The 20,860-nt window shown below is 39.6% G+C and overlaps 1 protein-coding gene across 1 annotated transcript in view; it reads right to left on the bottom strand.

Moving 5' to 3' along the window:
- LOC149717948 (nucleolysin TIAR-like) overlaps positions 1-20,860 on the bottom strand; it is a 223,007-nt gene that overhangs the window by 112,701 nt on the left and 89,446 nt on the right. The window contains exon 3 of the mRNA XM_089841754.1: positions 316-411. Coding sequence (XP_089697880.1) covers positions 316-411 — 96 coding nt within the window. The remainder of the gene's footprint in view (positions 1-315; positions 412-20,860) is intronic.

Genomic DNA, 20,860 nt, shown 5'->3' with positions numbered 1-20,860 from the left:
CGTAGAGACTGACGTGTGTTTATATAGCCTGAACCAACCTTCGAAGGAAAAGCGTCTTCCCAGTTTAGATAAACAGTTTATCAATAGAAAATAAGTCCCTTTTAAGACGGCAAATTCCGATATAACGATGACTTATTCGCCCTCCACAAATGCTCTCCAGTCAAAATGAGGAACCGGGGGGGGGGGAACAGGGACAGTATATGTACATGTGATTGACTAGTTCCGAAGACACTTTTTTTTTCTTGCTATCGCGCGCCACGTCAAAGGAAAACAAAACGACAAGTAAAAAAAAGGAAGTGATTTTCAGACGCTTACCTTTCCTAGACATTGTCTCTTGTTCATGGCCAAAAGCGCGGCGGCCGCCGCCTGGTGGTCGGCAAATTCCACGAAGCAGTAAGGGTCATTGCCAGGCTAAAACGGGAAAGAGAAACGAAAGAAAACAAATATAAGATATCGGAATAAGGTCACGTAGTCGAGCGCGTTTCTTAGCTACCCAAAATAAAACCAAGAGTCTCTCTCTCTATATATATATAACGTAGGACATCAGGTGAAGATGGAAATATTTGAGGAAGTGTCCATATATTTTTGGGGAAGTGTCCATATATTTGAGGAAGTAGCGGTATATTTAGAGTTTTACATTTTTTAGACCCCAAAGTAAGTATTTATAAGAACATTATCACATTTACGCCGCTTCAGGGGGTTGATAACATTCGTTATGTTATTAGCGAATATGTCACCACTTCCCACAAAATTTAGCATAGATACGTGAGAATCTCACGCACTCACTATTGTCAATGTACACACTGATGGTAAGACAGACACTACGGACACAGATAGCGGAAAAAATATCCTTATTGAAGTATATTACTGACGGATCTATTTATGTAAAGAAGAAAGCCAGGATTCGCTTTCTAACTGCAGTATACCTAAGTCCTGGCCTTTCTCTCAGTGGCATATACACAGTACCGTTTCTTCTTTCTCTCTCTCTCCCTCGCTCTCTTGGAAAAGAAAGAAGACCACCACCGAGATTTATCGAATGTCACGGTAAATAATAGCTCGGCGCGGGGCACAAAAAATATAACGCCGCGAGCGTCTAGTATATAAATATTGGCTTTTTGTCTACTAGCATTGAAGAAGATATAAGCGTCCCAAGAAGTAAATGACAAAGAAATTATAATACTCCACAAATATTTTAACTTAATTCTCATTGTCACCATGGTAGGATCCAATTAGAAGTGGAAAAGCTACGTCGGTTTGAATCCCCTTACGACCAAAAGATTGTAAAAACTGGGACTGTAATCAGTGATCGCTGAAGTTAGGTTTCCAATACAATTTTTGGATTACGTTTTGTTAAACTACTTCTGTCGTCAGGCAAGATTCACGATTCTGTCCATATCCCTGGCCTTTATTCACCGCGCCTTTTCTCTCGAGGCAGGAAGGCTAAACAAAAAGGAATAACGCTAATGGAAAAGAAATCTGACAGTTCGGACACCCCCGCGTTACTCCGAGCATGCAGCGAACCAACTAGCGTCGGATCAAAATTTAAGTAGTTTCGGGTCAGACTGCCAGACTTGGGATGGATAAAAAAATATCTTTATACCATAAGGAGACTGTTATGATTTATGGTTTACCTTCGGGGGGTTTGGCAATGTTACGTATACGGGTTGGTTATAACGTTAGAATACGTATCTCTGATTGAATTATGATATAAATAAATAATTTGAACGAGGATTAATTTGTTAGACATCAGTGTTTGTTTAGAGTAAATAAATAAAACTAACCCCTTAAGCTATTTCAGGTTCAGTATTAATAAATGATGTTTGTGGGGAAAGAAAGCTTCCAGGGTGAAAATATCTAATGTATTTTCAATACGCGCCTGTAGAAATGTTTTACCCGCAGTGAATGAATGTTCAGGGGTAAAGCTGGCTTACAGGGATAGTTAAAATAACCCCTATTTCTACCAAACCATAATACATTATTATTATTTCATATTTTACAGCTTACTAATGATATTATTTATCTTCGCGCGTAAAAGGTCTCGGAGGCGCTATGTCTATACTTGGACTCGCATCAATGACAGATTTGTCGGGGGACGTCTAAAATTCCGAATGGAAAGATAAGTACTTCGGATCTCTTTCTCTACGAGAGATTTAACCGGAACATTATCAAACTGCCATCAAACTGGGGTCTTCCAGGGTTCCATCCCAAACCCTATACCAACCACTACGACTTGAACGGGCGCATACAGCGAGGCAGGGGAAGATGGGATAAGAGAACACGATCGTGCCTCGCAAATCGACAAAAACCCATCAACTGAGCATCGTCTCTCGCTTAGCTTGTGTGTTGTTCCTAACTTGTCCCCAACGCCAGCCAGTATCTTGGACAATATCTTGGTACCCCCTTTGCATATAACCGCGCTCCTATAGATCTCTATTGACACCGAACGGCCCAATGGCAAATAACCATGACCCGGGTCTCGAATTAGGGTGGCAGGAAAACTACCAAGGAAACAAGGTCGACAAGTACATTGCGGAAATGTCTTCATTGGATGTACCAGTAATACCATCTTAAGGTCTTGGAAAAATTCAACGATTTTCATACTTAAGATTTAGGAAAAATTACTGCGCAGCTCTAACTAGGGATATTTTGGGAAGGTGAAATTTACGGAGGTCCCACTTCTAATGATGCCCAAAAACCATGACGCTATCCCCGGGTTTAAAACTAAAGGATTCGATCAAGGGATGGAACAGAGCTCGCGGCGACATTCCTGTAAGATGAGGATGACCAGAGAAAAGAAGGTCTACCCACCATGATAGTTACCCTGGAGCGCGGCAGGGAAAAACGCACACACACACACTGAAAGCTGAACGTCCGTATCCCTACAAGAGAACAGCATCCTACCCATCATTCCCCCGACTGTTAATGCTTTTTGGTGTCCCCCTTTCATTCCCAACAGAAGAAGTAAAAAAAGGGCCCAAAAACCCCCCCTTCTCTCGCGGACCTTCTTTCTCTTTACGTCTTCGGGGCCTTCGAACCAGTAGGGGAGAAGGCCTAGAGTACAGGCACCAGGAGGCCCAAATGCCCATTACCAACCGGGCTTACGGAGGAACATAAAGGATCGCTTTTCTCTCTCTCTCTCTCTCTCCCTCCCCCCCTCTCTCTCTCTCTCTCTCTCTCTCTCTCTCTCTCTCTCTCTCTCTCTCTCTCTCCCCCCTCTTTTCCAAAAGTTTTTGTTTCCAGCTTCGATCCGCAAGCGATCAAAAAACCGAATTGGAAAAAGGAGAAGGATAAAAGACGAAACGAGTATGTATTTTCCTTTTCCAGGATGGAGTTTGTACCTTTGGTGAAGTTAGGCTTAACATTAAGCCTAACGTATATACGCGGGATGGTCTATTTTCCATCGTAAAAATATTTCCGCGTTCCAACATCCTTCCCCCCGACATTTTTATAAAAGATAACAACTGGTACAACTACAGAAGAAGACTTAATATTTTTAACAATAATTTCGAATTAATGTATTTCTGAATGTACATGCGAACTAAAGAATTGCGCGTCAAAAGTGGTAAAGGAAGATTGGGCACTCCAAAAGAAAGTTCTTTTTCTCTCAGACCTCTCTTTCTTTCTCTCTCTCTCTCCATCTTTCTAGAAGAGAGAAAAAGAGAAAGTAAAATGCAAATACAAGAAGTACCCCCCAAGAAAAAAGTAACGGGATGGGGGAGGGAAGAGAAAAAAAATCCCAGATGGAGGTATGTATAGGTAGAATAGAAAAGAGGGCAAAAGGCAATATAAGTGGATCCCGAAATCGAGTCGAGAATAGAACGGGCGTACGACAGACTGATGGAAGAAGAAGAAGGTAAGGGGGTATAAAGATCTCGAATGGCTACGTATTACACGCTCAATTTAAGAAGCTAGTCAAGACAGTTCATGGCTTAGTTCCTCGCCACCCTCTCTCCACTACCCCGACACAGGAAATAAAAAAATCCATCAAAAGACATTGGGACTGCTAGTGTTTGATATAAAAGAAAAGCTAGGAGAGTAAAATAATACGTGGAGGGGAAATTACATTCATTCATTGCGCTAATACATTTATCTGTTTTTAATAACAATTCAAGAACGATTTTCATTATTTTTCGCAATTAAAATTTGCGTAAACACTTAGAACTTAAAATCCACGCGGTATCAGACATTTTCTTCCTGACCTTTAACCCTAAAACGCCTAAACTATTTCTTATCCGCAGCGCAATCCTATTTCCGGCGTACCGGAACTAGATCGTCGGAAATGCACGTCTTATACGCGGTAGTACGTGACTGTGGGAATAATCCCAGGTAGACGACTCTGAAGGCGAGCTAATTATTCCATTCCCCCTTCCCTACTTCCATCCAAAGCTATAACCCATTCCATTTCAAAACGAAATGTTTAAAACTCAGTGGAAACTAATTTGGAAACAGCAGTTACGTCGGTAAGCGGACGTTAAAAGAGCCAGCTATACTTATTAAATTCTTAAGCCGACCAAAAAGGCTTAGCTATAGAATTAAAGCTAGAAAATAGAGCTCGAAGACCAAGTTGGCCGTTTCCAAAAGGTACTACCGCGGGAGGGGGAACGGAAAGGGGGAGAAATCGATGAAGCAGCGATCGCCTATCGATCAGTAGTTGAAGCCATCCAATTTTGGCTTCTGTTAGGGGGCAGAAGGGGTACGGAGAAGAGAATCTTAGGGAGAGAAGAAGGGCTGGAAATAAGGCCGGTCTCATAAAAGGACAATCATGGAAAACTAGAGCCGTTCTAAGTCTTCCGTTCGTTGAATCCGCCCGTATAGGTTCACCTACTGAGTTTCAATAAGTACTAAAGCTAAAAGTAAGGGAATCGAATCTATATCGGAATTTGATACGGCTTGAGTATCGCTTCATTCACGGTTATTAATTGAACAGGGCACTAGGGGGCTCTCTCTTATATTGTTCCATCCATTAATTCGGCGTCAAATACTCATCCAAACTTCCTTGGTTTATCCCGCAATTCTTACGAGTATAGATTTAGTTAGGAAAAACAAAAAAGAAAAAGAAAAATATATTTTTCATTTGATCTAAACTCTCCACTTTTTGATTGTACACAAACGGAAAAAAAAAAAATAAAAACAAAAGCAAAAATCTTTCCGTTTATTATATTTGGGGAAAATATAAAGTATGGTCATTTTTCTTCTAAGCTAAGCCTATTCTTTCTCTCTCTCTCTCTCTCAAAAAGTTGGCCCGGCTGCTGTTAAGATGGAAGAATATTGCTTTCGGTTCAATGGGGTTATCCCATTTTAAAATCGATATGATGAAATGGTATATCGTTCGATCTTTCTACGCTTTATAAGTTAAAAAACCCCCAAATGGATGAAAATATAAAGAATGAAGAAATTGGATTAGTAATCTGTTTCTTCTTTGACTCCGGGAGAGTCTCATAAAGAAAAATCGGCAAACGTGGAATACTTTATAAAATACCGTCACAAATCTAATTAAAAACCCCTAATGAGATCGTAAAAATTGTTACAAAATATCTAAAGTTAAATTAGATAACTACTTAAGTAGGCTCTCCAACGCCAACGGCCCCAATTAAAAATTATCGTTGAAACACTTGAATAAAAATTTTATTTCCGGAAAAATAATTTCGAAGATAATTCTAATTAAGAGTGCTTGTCTGGGAGTGAGAAAGGTCGAGTAAGTCTCAAGAGGATGGAGAGAAAAAGAGAGAGAGAGGAAGCGTTAGTTTGGATAAAATTGTTTAAACCCCAGAGGCATATCGAACACTTGAGAAAAATCTAAAAAGATACACTATTCAATAGGAAAATAAATTCGGAAGTGTTCTGGAGGAACCAATAGAGAGAGAGACACAATTTTTTGGTCCAGGCATCTTTCCACGCGATTGAACATCGTAGTACCCTGCACCAACTCTCGAAGCGACGGTTACACAACCCAGCCACTTTTCCAAATGAAAGAAATTTCTCGGCTACAGATGTCAATTAGGAAAAGGATTTGGTACTCTACCATGCCATTTCCACTCCATCTTCCGGGAGCTTCATCCCAATATATTTACATCCCCGGGGGTACCCTCAAAGCACTCTAGTACACTTTTATTTGTACCAGACTCATCATTCCCAGTAGACTAAGTATATTTAAAGAAAAAGGAGCGTCGAAGCTTCCACAACGAAGATAAAAACTTCCATCGCGGTAAAAATTACTATTGGTGGAATAAAAATAGACCGTAGACATACCATAGACTAAAACCCCAAGGTGGCTCTTCATTTACGCTCGAAAAACGGTTAGAAATATTGATAAAAATTGGGCGTCACGCATAATGAAATACGTCCGAGTCGATAAAAATGAATTACTAAGAAACCCGAAGCTTTTTATTGAAAGACTGTTTGAGTCGGAGGCACTAGGCCTAGAAGAGGTAAGGGAGAGAAGGGAAAAAAAGGCAAACGCGTGCACGAGAAAAAGATGGGAAATTTTTTTACTCTTCCCCCTTTTTTTACTATTTTTCAAAGGATTCTTATAAGGAAAGTTCGAGATAAGAGAATTCTGGAAGATGATGGTAAAGGGGAAAGAAGGAAAGAGGATCTTTACAGCACGTTACCGTCTAGCGGAGGAGACTGCGTTCCTTTCTTTGCAGCTAGGCATGGGGATGGATGAATGTGTATGTGTGTGAGAATATTATATAAAAATAAAATTGAATGATTACTCATCGACCAGGGAGCCCAGAGAAAATTTTAAATTACTTATAGGAAAAATAGGATTTTATAGGAGAAAATACGCGTATTTAAGGGAAAATATAGGACTAAAAATTGAAAAAATAATAATTATAATAACTACCATTTTGAATTTCATCGGGATCCCCTCTCCCCCCCCCCACGTACCACCCATTACCGGCACCTACGGGACAACATCTTGAATCCCCGTACTCCCCACCGGCATTTTGCCTCGAGTCAAGCCCTCGAGCTAACCCTAACTCCCACCTCACTAACCCTAAAACTAACGGCACTTGAAACATAAAGACTTGCGAAAAAGACAAAAACTTACAGGCAGATTTCATCGCAAAATGATTTGAGTCCTAGGTTCCTCGATCTTGGCACAGTTTTGATCACGAAGTTCATTCATTTTAGCCTAATTTTAGATATTTAAATCCGACTTAAAAATTAACAATAACCGATTATCTCGCGTCAAACTAACAAAGAAAAGCCGGCGCCAGGGCGAGAGGGACTCCGAAGTTTCGGGACACGGCCAACTTATATCATCTCCTCCGTCGCCTGTACAGGCGATGGAGGAGATGATCTAAGTCGGCCGTGTTCGGGAAGAAGGGGGGGGGGCGATAGAGAAGGGTGAAGGAAGAAATAAAAAGTTGCGTTTGTTACAACTCGCGCTCTTAGAGCGAAAGAGACGTAAGTCGCTATGGAGCTAAAGGTATTTTGGCGGGCTTTTTAGTAAGCGTAAAGGCTGAATTCAAAAACGTTGTAATTTACAATTTAGCTCGACTCGTAAGTAACGCGTTAAAAACTTAAAATTGTCATTTTAAACGCGCCTTTCTTCTAAATTTGACGTTGAGAAACGAGAAACGAGATTAAAATGCAATTGTATGACAAAAATACAGGATATTATAGGACCTTTCGTGAAATTATAGGATAATATAGGACAGGTTCAAAAATATAGGATTTTATAGGAATTATAGGACCACTGGGCTCCCTGACGTCGACTATACAGGGCGTTCAAAAAAGAACAGGGTGTTAGGAACGAAGTATGGTCGATTTTGAACAGAAAAAAAATAGGCCATAGCACGTGCAATAAAGAACTTTTCCCGCCTAATTCAATCATACCTTAAAAATGTTCGAATAGAGAAATAAAATTTGCATATTTTGCTCGTTATTGTCTGTAAATTATAATGAAAGGTAACGCTTTTATGGTTTCTAAGCAAATTAAATCATTTACTTCACCGCAAACAAACCAAACCATTCCGTCCCTCTTTTCGTTTTCTACATTTAACAACCCTTGGCAAAAGAATTTTATTTAACTCCCATAAACCGCGGCGACGGCGGCATTTAATGATTTTCTTCTGTTATAGACGAAAGACTACCTCATTTTATATTGTATTACGTTTAAAGTAGTGGCTGGTCGCTCCCGAAAACCTCTAAATCCATTCTCTATGCTAATTATTCCAGCCGCCAGCTACTAGTTTCAATTCGGTTAAGTGCACTTCAATTTCCTTCTCGGCAGCGGCCATAGGTGGCTTGCTTGCTTTTTTTTTTGTTCACTCTATCTTTTTCCTAGCAAGCGGGGTTCGCGTTCTACTTCCAGTCTCAAACCCTTAAAAAATTATACAACATAAAAGGGTGTGGTTGAGATTCACCCCCCCCCTGTATTACCCAACGCCAACGCGTTGAGTTTTATTAATTTCTTTCGTAACATTTTACCTCGAGGTATGAAAGAAGAAGAAAAAAGGTAAAGAAAAAATACCCTTAAAATTAAGTTTAAAAAAAAAAACTAACTTCAAAAATTGTTAAAATATTACTTTTAAGTTATGGTTTAAAAATAAACATTTTGTGGGGCCTAGTGAATCGTAAAAACAAATTTACTTCAAGCTAAGATGAAACTACATCCTCAATAAATGCAGAGAAACCTTTTTAATTAAAGTCTACCACTATATTTAAATATACCAAACGTCTATACTAAGGTTTATCAAAAAACTAAGAAAAAATGGCGTTTTGACCTTTTAACCCACTTATAAAAAAAACGTGGAAAACCATTTTTTGTAGCGGGGGGGGGGTTAAAATCGGAGTAGGGGGGAGAGAGAGTCCCACGAGGGCCGACTTCCTTACAAAACTCGCTTTGGATAACTCTAACTTCATCCGCATCCTTATTGCTCTACCATGCAGAGTTTTCTTTTACCAAAAAGAGAAATATTTCTCTCTCTCTCCATCCCTCTTTTTTTCTCTTCATCCCTGTCCTCTTAGTCTTCTCTTTTCCTCTCATACCCAAGGTTTTCCTTAAAAAAAGATTCCCCGGTAGCGTCATGAATTTTTAAAATTTGTCTCTTGAATAGGAATCTATAAGTTTACAACAGTTCGGTGTATTTTACTTCACACGCAGTTGTAAATACGATTGGTAGAGTTGAAGAAATTCATGTTATGATCGTCGTTTTGTCTGGGAGTCAAGCCTGAGTTGAGTATACATGGTCACCGTAATTACGAGTGACAAACGCGAACGAAGCGCCACTGAGCGGAAAACGAGTCCTAATTAAAAGTCGTAAATGCCCCCCATAATTTCTCTGTACCTCTCCGCTTCCTACACCTATCCTCTATTTCTTGTAGTTGGGTCCTTTTTACTTCCGCCTTCTTACGTTTGGATTTGTACTTATTATCCCACCCCCTTCTTCCTCCTCCTCCTAAGTACTACCTTACGTTCACGGGTTACCAATCTTTATAAGGTACTTCCGGCCGAGAAAGTGACTGCTTATTTTCCTGTCTTATTATTATTATTATTTTACTCGCTAAAAAGAAAAATACCTCCTTTAAGTTGCGTTACAGGATTTGGATGAATAAATTAAGATAAACCAATGTAATAAAAGATATAATATCGTCTTTAGATCTTATGGGAATAATTACAAGATAAAAAAGGAATTTCTTAAATATAAATTACTTCCATCGCCAATTATAAATTATAAAAATCTTTCACTTCAATTTAGGTATTTCGAAATTATGTTTTGGAGCAAAGATAAACACGGAAATCATAATATATCCTAAAAAGGATGAGATATTCATATTTTTGGGGAAAATCCCATATATAGTTCGTACGTTTTCCTAAGGAAAAAAAGCTCCATAAAGAAACGAGGGTGGCTGTAGAAAATTCGGTAAAAATATAGAGCTAGCGGGCGGTGGCAATGAGATTAAAGGAGCTAGAGAGAGAAGAAAGGGGGGGGGACGAGGCTATGGGCTCAACCTGGCTTACATCGAAATTCGCGAGAAAGGATGCTTGGGAGTAGAAATAAGATGTAGGAGGAAAGAGAATCCAGCTCTAAAGTATACGGGGGGGAAACCGAAAAACGTAGCGGGGCAATTCGGCCGACCCGCATGGCGAGCGAGCGAGCGCCAAGGTAAATCTTAGAATTTATTAACCAGCGAACGTCGACTATATTTTACTCGTAAATCCGAGCGTAGATGGGGACCCCGAGAAGGAAAAGTGGCAGCGAGAATATATATAAACCAAGGTTACCCAGGCAGGCATTTTTTCCAGGCCCAAATTAAACCATACGCAAAGGCGGGAGAATCCGTCAGCTTGGCTAAATGTTGGTGGAATCTAGCGGTGAAAGATAACGCGTAGATCGAAAAGGAAAAACAGGCAGACTTGGTCCAAAAAAACATTAAAGAAGTAAGATAGACAGCGGGAGGTGGTATTTAACGGACTACTTCGACTGAAGTTTTGAGCGTGAATGTTTGCTAGCAGATACCGCGGCTTAGTAGAAGGTGAGATTGTACCTCGCCATCTCTTTCCCTGGAAAAGCCCGTATTAAGGAAAAACTCTTAATAGTAGTGGGAAAACGAATAAAAAACCAAGAGAGAGCCATTCGAACTTGTATATCAGGTATATCAAACTTACTCTATATTTAATCTATTCGCCAGTAAAGAAGGAATAGATTTAAAGCCGCAAAAACTGGTTCTTTCCCCATAGCTAATAACATTAACAATTGCGAACGTATATTCACTCGGTTCCCACGAACACTGAGGGTATAACCTTAAAAAAAAAGAGTCAGCAAGGAAGGGTCCGTCTGGGTATAGGATCGGACGTCCAAGAAAAAGAAAGTGGAGCATCAGGATGAGATATAGCTCCGTCCCATTGTAAAATTCGGGCCATACCAAGACATTTCGGAAGAGACTGCCAGAAGGAAGAATCGTAAAAGAAAAAATAAAAGAATTTCTTCCATGGGTCCAAAAGGAATCGATATTCGAATTGTGGAAAAGGTACTTTCCATTCCAACACACCACCACCACCCCTACCCTAACGAGTGAAAACCGAAAGCTAGCCAAAGAATTCGCATAATTTAAAAGTCTTCTAGCCAATAAAACCTTCTACCCCTTGCCCTACCCGCAAGAAGTTGGGGGGGGGGGCGAGAAGTTTCACGCCAAACCCAGCCTTAGTTGGCCGTAAATACCACCACCTTCGGTTGGCTAGTTCGAGAGGTTGGATACTACAGTGGAATTTAGGGTTTGGGACTAACTCAGTTAAAGATTTTGCAAGCTATCCATCCCCCGTGGGTCGACTCGTGGCAATAATAGTTGAAACCGATCGGGCGTCAAACTAAAATGATCTTTTCTAGGCCACCAAGTTTTCCAAAGTTTGTTCGACGTATTAGAGCCAATACGTACAAAGTTCAAACAGGGTGGAATTATATCGCCTTGGTCGCGTTCCTCTTACCTATAGCTAAATTGAGTGAATAAGGTTGGACAAAGGTTGAAAGATAGGTTGCGGAGGAAGCAATGAGATTTTCAGGGTGAACCACGGTGAACCAGGGTGCACCGGGGTAAAAGGAGAAGAGAATGATTTCAAAGAAATAGCGCGATCCTAGCTTCCTTACTCTAGCTTAGCTCCTAGATTTTCAGAGCAATCGAGCATCTGTTACCGAGCAATAAAGCTCGAGCAGCCTTGGCCCGGCTAATTTCGAAACGAAGAACTCTCCTAGAGCTCTCTAGAGACTTTCTCAAAATGAAAAGGCATATTTTTCCCGTGATAGGGTGAAATGAGGGCGGCTATACGTCAATCCGCAACTTAATAATATACACGCTATATTCCGAGTCATTTAAAAACTGGCGCAAATATTTTTTCCAAAATCTCCAAGAAAAAGAAAACATAAAATATCGCAAATGGAATTTTAAAGTTAGGAGTTTACGCGAACGATTGAATCAAATAAATTGATTTCAAAATTTGATTGATCCCGATTTCTTCCACTTGACCCTTTTAGTTCGTATTAAAATTATAAGAAACTTTTCACTAATCCTACTTAATTTCAAACGCATTTCCAACCCAAAACACAACATCATTATTTAAGTATAATAAATTTCGAAATTCAAAATAGGAATTAGATGTTAGTCTTAAGAAGAAGAAAACGTGGGATAATGACAATACGTAAGCTTACTTACGCGCCTTTTAGTTAAGAATATTCGACTCAAGGATGAAAATTTTGTTCATTTCGCGTCTGAAGAGCCTAAAGTTTTATAAGCGTCGGAAAGAACCCATAAGGGAATATTTCTTTCATATACAAAGGCAAAATGCGTGCACGAAGAACTATAGATTAGGGAATTTTAACGAAGAGAGAGCGAGAAAATGTAAAGGGAATTCCTTTTTTGCCCCCAAAGCAAACCCATCTTCCCAATTCCTTCGTTTTCCAACAATTTCTAAGGGCAACCACCCGAAAACTGAATAGAAAGCCCGCTAGACTGCAATGAGAGATTTCGCGAAATTCGTTATATTTATCGAAAATCCCCTCTGGCATATATAGGCGGGGGGGGGGCACGGTCCTTAAATTCCTTTTCCGTTTCTCCTAATTCCAACGTTTTAAAATCAAACAATTCTAAACCAAACCAATTTCCTCCCGTTAAAACAAACGAAAAACTTCTGCCGGCAATAAACCTCCCTGGGGGTTATTCTCTACGAGCGCCAGCGTCAGACGCTCGGGACTGGGATTATGTCAGGATTAGCGCCAGGGCAGAGGGAAAAGCGCGCGCCAAAGCCGCGGGAAAAAGGAAAACGTCCCCCCAAAAAGTACGTCCCTTTTCGCGCCAATTAAGGGCCTGAATAGAGTGGAAAGCCGGGAACGTGTAACCAAATGAGTACCGCTTAACCGTATCACTTTATTCTTTTTAGCAGATTGGACCAAGAATAAATTCCATCCGAGCAGCTAGAGAATTTCCGCAGACAAAGGCGAAGATACGCTCAACAATAAACCCGAATTAAGCTACACGTCGAGGTTGAGATAACCACGCAGTAAGGAAGGTAAACTTCTCCCTACATTATCTTTATTCAATCATGGTAAGTGGACGAAAAAGGAAGGTATGGAATGAGAGGAAGAGAAGACCAAACCAAACCGAGGGTGATAATTGAGAATCAGCGATACCGGAAAGAGAGTTTCAATCCCCATCTTCTGCCCACACGCTCCATGCCCAACCTACACGCGTATTTTTAACCCTTTATCGATGGTTAAAGGACTCCCCCAATATTTTTTTAGGCTTCGACCCGAAAATGAACTTTTCTTAAGCTTGACCCATCCCCACTTTTAAAAACTGTTGTATAAGGTGGTTAACTTATTGATCAAACTCTCTTGGTCCGGCACCATCATAATAAAAGAATCAAGATAAATAAAAAACATATTCATTCTTAATCAACTTGTTAAATTCGTTTCGTCCAACCCATTGTCTAGGTTATCGAAAGAGAAGAGAGACAGAGAAGGGGTATTTTGGATATAATCTCATTGGAAAAAGGAATTAAATGAGAAAAAGGAGTAGGAGTAGGATGATGACCAGGAAATAAAGAGAGGATACTACTACGAACGGGGGTGGGAGAGCATATCCGACTTTTATTTACTTCTAAACCATGGGAAGGTCCAAAGCCAGCTTAAACGATGACAACGGTCTTAAAATATCAGCTGCCCCTGGCACGGGCGTCCCTGTATACTTTTCTATCCCTGGGTTAGGTTTCAACAGTGCGACAGGATTACAAAGGAGGGAATATATACTGGGAATTGGAAAAGACCGTAATGAATGATAATCCTTCGCTTCAACTCCTCGCATTAACGCCGCAGTATATTGTCTACGCAAAAACCCTCGTGTTTTCTATTAGAGACGTCTAGGCTACTTACAATCTAAGCCTTGTTGGATAGAGGCTTTGCTTTCGGAATGCTTGGATATAATTTCCCCATAGATCTCCAGAGGGGGGGGGAGAAGAGAACGTACATATTGAACCTATAGATGAAAGTTCGGAACTTGTTTGTCCATTTCGAATATTCAGTTTTGTGGCGTTGCCAACGTGTTTTACTTAAAACTGCAAGGTGAATATGTTAACGACGTTCTTTGCTATGGTTCACACGACGTTGTAGACCAAATTTAAACATTCCCTGGTACGTTAAGCGTGTACTAAAATGGCCAAATTGGCCATTCAAGGGAGCTATAAATGACCGCCATACCTATCTTAGAAAACACCATGTATCCAGCGACAAAAACAGATACACACGTACGTAAAAATAACCCCTTTGAAGATAGCAAGCAAAATATAGGTTAGATTCTTGCAATGAGATGGAGGGCCTTTTTAATCAAGATATAGGTTCTCTACCTCACTCTCCTCTGTCCCTCTACTTCTTTACCAGCAACGGCATCACGGTTATAGCCAATTCACCGTCTTACCCCGAATATGTTTAAAGGCATGGTAGGTAACTTTGAAGGCAATCGAGAGATTCCTTTTACGCTTTATCGGGGTAAAATCCGCGATGTTCCATGGACGAAATATGGAGAAATATATTAGGAAAACGTGCGGGGAGCGAAAACCCATCAAAACTTAAGCTCTTAGAAAATTCTCGGGCCGGACTAGTTCCAACAGTCATTCAAGTCTCTTTTCTATCTTTATCCTCGGCATCGGAATAAAATAAACGCAAAGTTATGGGGGTTTCTTACACTAGCGACGGATCAACTCAACGTCTAAACGGAGTTTTCCGAATATAATTAAAACACTTGATAACATTATTTTAATATACTTCTGCTCGTATGTTTGTTAAGCGAGGGGGTTTCATCCAGCTGAAGGGGGGGGGGAGAAAGACCTTATTATCTTTACCCCTCCCCCCATTTTGTGGGGAAGAGCGAGACTAAATTTAAGCGGAGAAAACCGTGAAGGGGGGAGTGTAAAAAGGGGGGATGAAATTAGCTGGCCGGTAAAACGTAATTGTCTTTGGGGCGAATCCAGGGTGACGCTTATTGTTTAAACACCGATATAATCGCCAGCGGATTATTCCGCGCTGTTATACGACCGCCGCAGTCTTCATCCCGTTTTATGGCAGTCTCCCCATCTCTGCTCTTGGTCTTCTCTCCTCTTCCATCTCGCGAGAGAGCGAGCGTCCATCCATCCGAGGATTCCCCGCCGTTCTATTTTCTCTATATATAGTTTAGGTTCGTCTAAGGTTGGGAGGGCGACGTGCGGTATAAAAAGACGGGACGCGTATAAAGGAAAAGGGGTTATGCGGGGATTAATAAACGAATCAGCTTCATCCCTTGGTACGAGATAAGCTCGTCGTAAATTTCGTCTACTGTAGATTGTATTTGTATGATACGTGACTATGACTTTAATCGCCTACTTACTTGAATATATTTTCGCGACGACGATTTACCTAAGATTGGGTTTGATTTAAATAAACAGAAGTCTAGATTAGACTTGGTAATAATGATCCCAAATAAATTATAGTTTGAATATAGCGCGGTTGTAATTTTACAAGTTGATTGATAGTTTTAGTATACTTTGGAATTTTAAAAAATAAAAACATACTGTGGTTTGAAATTTGAACAGAAAACGTTAATATTCTAAAAAAACATTTCACATTACCTTTAATCGAATTTTTACCCTCTTCCAAAAAAATAAATAATAGTATAGATAAAGGGCTCATGCAGGGTTTTAAATAAAATTTCACCTTGGCTAGGGTCATTTTCACCCCTTTTTGTATATACACTAAAGTTGTTTTTTTCTCCCCTCTTTTGTGACGGGACTAAAAATCGTTCAGTGTTGTTTCACCCTCGATCACCAGACCAAGTGAACAAAGGGAAGCCTACAGCCTTGTTATTCCCTCATCCTACTCACGGCTACATTCTCCATCCATGGGAGCCCCCATTCTTTTTCCCTAAATCCCCGCTTTATATATATATGAAAGGATGATGCGTTAGAGCAAGCAGAACATGGAGGAAAAAATAGAAAGGAGATGAAAATAGCACGCTTTTATACTAATCCAAATTGAGAGTTTGCTGACTAAAAGTTGAGCTGCATCTCCAGCCCATACTTTTTCTACTCCTATCTATTTTTTCCTCCATGGACAGCGCAGGGTGGAGAAGATTTTTGTGGGGAAAATATTGCATTCGCCTAACGACCGTAAACGCATTATAAAACGTTTTTCAATGTATAAAAGGCTGCATGGCCCTGCATCGTTTCTTTTTATTTTAGCTTGTTTTAGGCGCCTTTTTTTACGACCTAATAGCTGGTCCAACTAGGGGGGTTATCTATGGTTTGGCCCTCTTTTTATACCGTAATGTGTGTGTTCTTTTTTGTATTATATTAATAGATTATACAATGATCTGATGAATATATTCAATTCAACGAGGTGTTATAGTCAAACAATAACCATCGTAAATAACTCGGAAACTTTCCAGCACCGTACTCCATCGAATTTAGCATATTTTTTTTCCTGGCCCTTGTTGAGTTTAAACCTCTGTAAAATTGGAAAGCTTTAGGTTTAATGAAGTGAAGCGAAATTAGGGAGCTTAAAGAGAGAGACAGAGAGAATGAAAGAAGATAAAAGCCGATTTTTGTTTAATTGGGAAATTGTTTCCAAAGCGTATTTAAAAGCGGAGTGACTGGAGGTTATACCAGATTCTTCTCTCAAACAAAAGGAAGAACCTTACACAAGCAAGTGACGTAGACGACGAGGAGTGGGGGCGGGAAGAGTTAATTTTACGCGCGAAACAATCGCGCCAAAATGACGCAAGCTCTAGCGAACCCGAAGCCGCCGTTGTCGTGTTACTTTCAATTAAAGAATTTTTAAGAGGAGAGAGAAAAGGGTGATGAAACCGTCAACAACAGAGGTTCCCTAACAAAATTCATTGAAGGTAATATTATAACCTTGCCTGCCTGGATACGCTTCGAAACTTCAAAGGTCTTCTCCCTTTTGTGTGGGCAGGAATTTCTCGAGATTGAATTACCCCAAAAATCAACGCTGAGTAAATTGAATAATATTGTTTGAGAATTTTTAGATGCTTTTTCTAAAATGCATCCCGAGTTAATTTGGTTTGTTAGCGTACAGCGAATGACCTTAGAAAATTGTAAATGATAAAAATAATCATAAGCGTTACAGAAGATAACAAATATGAGTTTTCTAGGCGGTCTAGGCGAAATTATTTGGAAATGTAGAGCAGCATAGTTTTAATATATTGTATAAATAAAATAGATGAGATTCTAGACTGAAGGCCACGTTTAGAGCTATGTAAAAAAGTATATAAAAAAGAAAAATAATTCATTTTTTGTGGGGACCCGCCTTTGCAGAAATCAATACAATCATAAAGGCAAGTACGCGAGAACCGCTGTTAAAACAACAGAGACCCTACGTTCATATATATATAATAATGCGAAATTCGAAGCCCCGGGCAATTTCCCTAACGAGAGAGAACTACGACAAAAAATGTCGATTCAGTTTGCTCTCCATACATATTTTTTTTTCAATCCCTTCCCTTCCCTCGTTTCAGAGTAGTTACCCATATCCTATAGCTATGCCTTGAAATGTACATAAAGATATCAAATTAGAACAAGATATGCGAAGGACGGCTAGCAGCTAATAGCTTCTAAAAATACACACACAGACATTTTGGAAGGGATTTTAAAGTACATAAAGATTTAACAAAAGTCAACAACTTTCTTCTTAGCTAGGGGCCTAAGTAACCCTACACCCTATATGAAAACTTGTAACCGAATGAAGTTAGCTGGTGAGGGAATTCTAGTGTATATTGATTTTAAAGTTGGTTGGTGAATTGGAATTTAATGCAAGACTTAATGAACAACAAATAACGCTTAAACTTCCTAATAAACATCGTCTGCTTCACATCAAGGCCTAATACTAAAGCTAGAATCTTCTTTTTGAAAAAGAAACAAATGTAAAGTACTTCAAACTTTGACGCATTTATACTAAAAACCACGTCAGCTCTCGCGTCATGGTTGTTGGTAGAAGGAACAATGCAATAATTTTTATAGTCACGTTTCACGTCACCTTTCCAAAAGTTTTAAAGACGCTAGCTCTTGGGATCTGAACTAATCTCCCAGGACTAGCTAGGTTGAAATGAAGTTTTGAAGCACGATGGCATCAGTGTTAGAGAAGAGTGTAGAGGTAGGGGCTGCAGAGTATCCCGAGCAAACTACGGACATTTATATCGAAGATCCTCCATTTGACACCCGCTCATTTTCCCTTAAACCTATTCGCCCAATAACTCTCCCGCCCTTAAACTGCCAAGTACCTTGTTTAAAGCGGTGCGGAGGACTCGAGTCCAGCCCCTCCACTCTTCAAACTATTCACCCAGAAAGCTACTCAAAAACCCTTCTCTCTCTCTCCACCATCGCCACCACCGCACCGTTCAACCTTCCATATAAACCAATTTAATCGAAAACTCGGCGCAAAGTTCGGCCCCCGCCTTTTCGACAGGGCTAACAAATGGCCAACTTTCAAGCCTTACCAAAGTCAAACACTAATGTAACGTAGAATTATTCCTAATACTAACGGTAGTAACCCAAAAAGAGGTTTAGGTCAGTCAGTTTAGTTCAGTTTCACTCTTTAAACGCGTTCAATATATACTTATAGAAACGTAACTTCCCTACAACTTTAAGCCCATTTTAAGGTTGTAACTTGTTACGCGGTAAAAGTTGAAAAAGGAATCCCTGTTTTAACATGAAAAATCACTAAAAGGGTTAACCTATTTCCCCCAATCAAATTTTTAGATTTTTTCCCAGTAAGATTCTACGTTGCATTGATCATGTCATTTTAAGAAATTGTGTTCAAATATATTGATAGAGTCATTTTTATGAAATGAAGTGGGGGATGGGGAAAAAAATTCACTCTCCTTCGAGTAATATACCGGTAGCGTCCGGGAGAAAAAAGGTATAAATAAAATCGTAAAAATATTGAAATTTCTAGGTCATATTTTAAGGTTCGGAATTGAATTGGAAGATGGAGAGGAGAAATAGGTCAGCCGTATGATGGAATCAACAAAAAAAGAAAATATAAAATAATCGTAACTTATAAAAAATGGAATAAAAATAAAAATAAAGTTTTGAACTACATTTCGATTTGATTTTTATATCTACTATTTTAAAGGAAGAAAATAAACTTGGATAACGTCTCGTTTACTTGGACCTAACTTTTGCAAAACAATTTATGCTGAATAAACTGAGAAACTTTCCCAAAAAAAAAAAAAAAAATATGATATCACTGAGTTAAAAGAAATAATTTTTGGGTGCTTCGCAATTTTTTCTAACTATAATTAAAATTAATTGGTCAAGAAGTAACTGAGAAAAACCAAAATAATTTTTCTACAAAATCAGTCGCAAAATATTGGAAGATGTTGTAAAAGTAAGAGACTTCTATATTAAAAATAAATCCAAGAAGCTAGTAAAATAGAAGGGGAAGTCATAGTTAGGGATCGTCTACGTACTAAGAAAAAATTACATAGTAGAGAGTTCTTCATTTAATTTTTCATTTTTATTCACTTTTTCTTTTCCTAAGGCTCAATATCCCTCCCTTATCCCTGGTGCGGTCGGTCTTTCTGATCAGGATGTCGTGTTCACATTTTAAATAGGTGGGTGTGTAGTAAAACTAGAGAGAGAGAGAGAGAGATAGTCCTAAGGAACCCAAACCTTTGATTATATTTGACCTAGGTTCAAAAAGCCAGCACTCCCACCAGCAGCCTCTCTAGCTCCTTTAATATAACTAACTACTAAGAGTAAGAACCCATAGACTTAGATCGACCCACGTCTGCCAAACCAAACCCATACTTAATAGAAAAATCGGATCGAAGTATAAAAATCTAATCCCCTATATGTCGCCAAAGTGTTACACACGCTGCACTCCTCGGAGAGAAGCTGACATTCAGGGACTGAAAATTATGTTTAACTATTTGTTTGGAGTTTGTACTGACTTTTATTAATGGTGTTTTTACAATTGGTGTTAGGGGACACAATATATTGCGTTTCAAATGACTTATGTTTTGAATATATTTTTCCACCTATTTTTGAGTGACCCATGGGGGTTTCTAATGACTAATATTAATGGTGTTTACACTTGGTCTGGGATATGAAATTAAATATATGGCTCGAATATTTTTCCATACCTATTTTGAGGGCGTAGTAGGTGACGCGTAACGCTACACTACAGTAAATTTAAACGAAATTAAGCCTGGCGCCTAGAATAGTTTTTAACTAAAAACTGGCCAATCGTAGCGTAAAAGGCTGGGAATAGTTAAAAACACTAATGGAGCTAAAACGTTGATGACATTGGATGTTAATCGAGTAAAGAAAAGTAAGAGGGCGCGATTCTGCATGGTGGATGGGTTAGGGTTGCGTTTAATAGTGAACGCGATACTCTGTGTACGGGTCGACAGCCCAAAGACATTCCACCATCAAAAATAATTACAAAATTGATATAGTTAAAGAGGCTAGCACGCACTCCCCCCCCCCTTTCTCTCCTTCCACAGCTTCCTCTAAAAACAAAAAAGGCATCGATCGGCTTTCTTTGACCTATCCCCCCCCCTTAAAACAACCCCTATATAACCCCCCGCCTCTCCTGCCTCGATATTCTCCAAGCAGTTAAGGGTAAGGGAATGGGGGGAGTCCTAATGAGTTCTTTTTAAATACTACACGGTCTAATGGCGCGAGTTGGGCTCTCTCGGGGTCGACTTGGGTCTCGTTTCTTGGCCATTATTTCTCCCCCTAACTCTCTCTCTCTCGCCTTCTTAATCACGAATGCCTAGGTCAAAATAATAGCGCCAGAGCGAGCGAAACCCTTTACTCTGTTAGCGCGTGATAGGAATTTAAATTGGCCCGTAGTTTTATTAAAAA

The sequence above is a fragment of the Phalangium opilio genome, unplaced genomic scaffold (genome assembly GCF_054372755.1).
Source record: "Phalangium opilio isolate 3A_F unplaced genomic scaffold, DU_Popi_V2 ptg000003l_1, whole genome shotgun sequence".
NCBI lineage: Eukaryota > Metazoa > Arthropoda > Arachnida > Opiliones > Phalangiidae > Phalangium > Phalangium opilio.
Note: the sequence above shows the minus strand (reverse complement) of the source record. Positions and strands in the feature narration are given on the sequence as shown.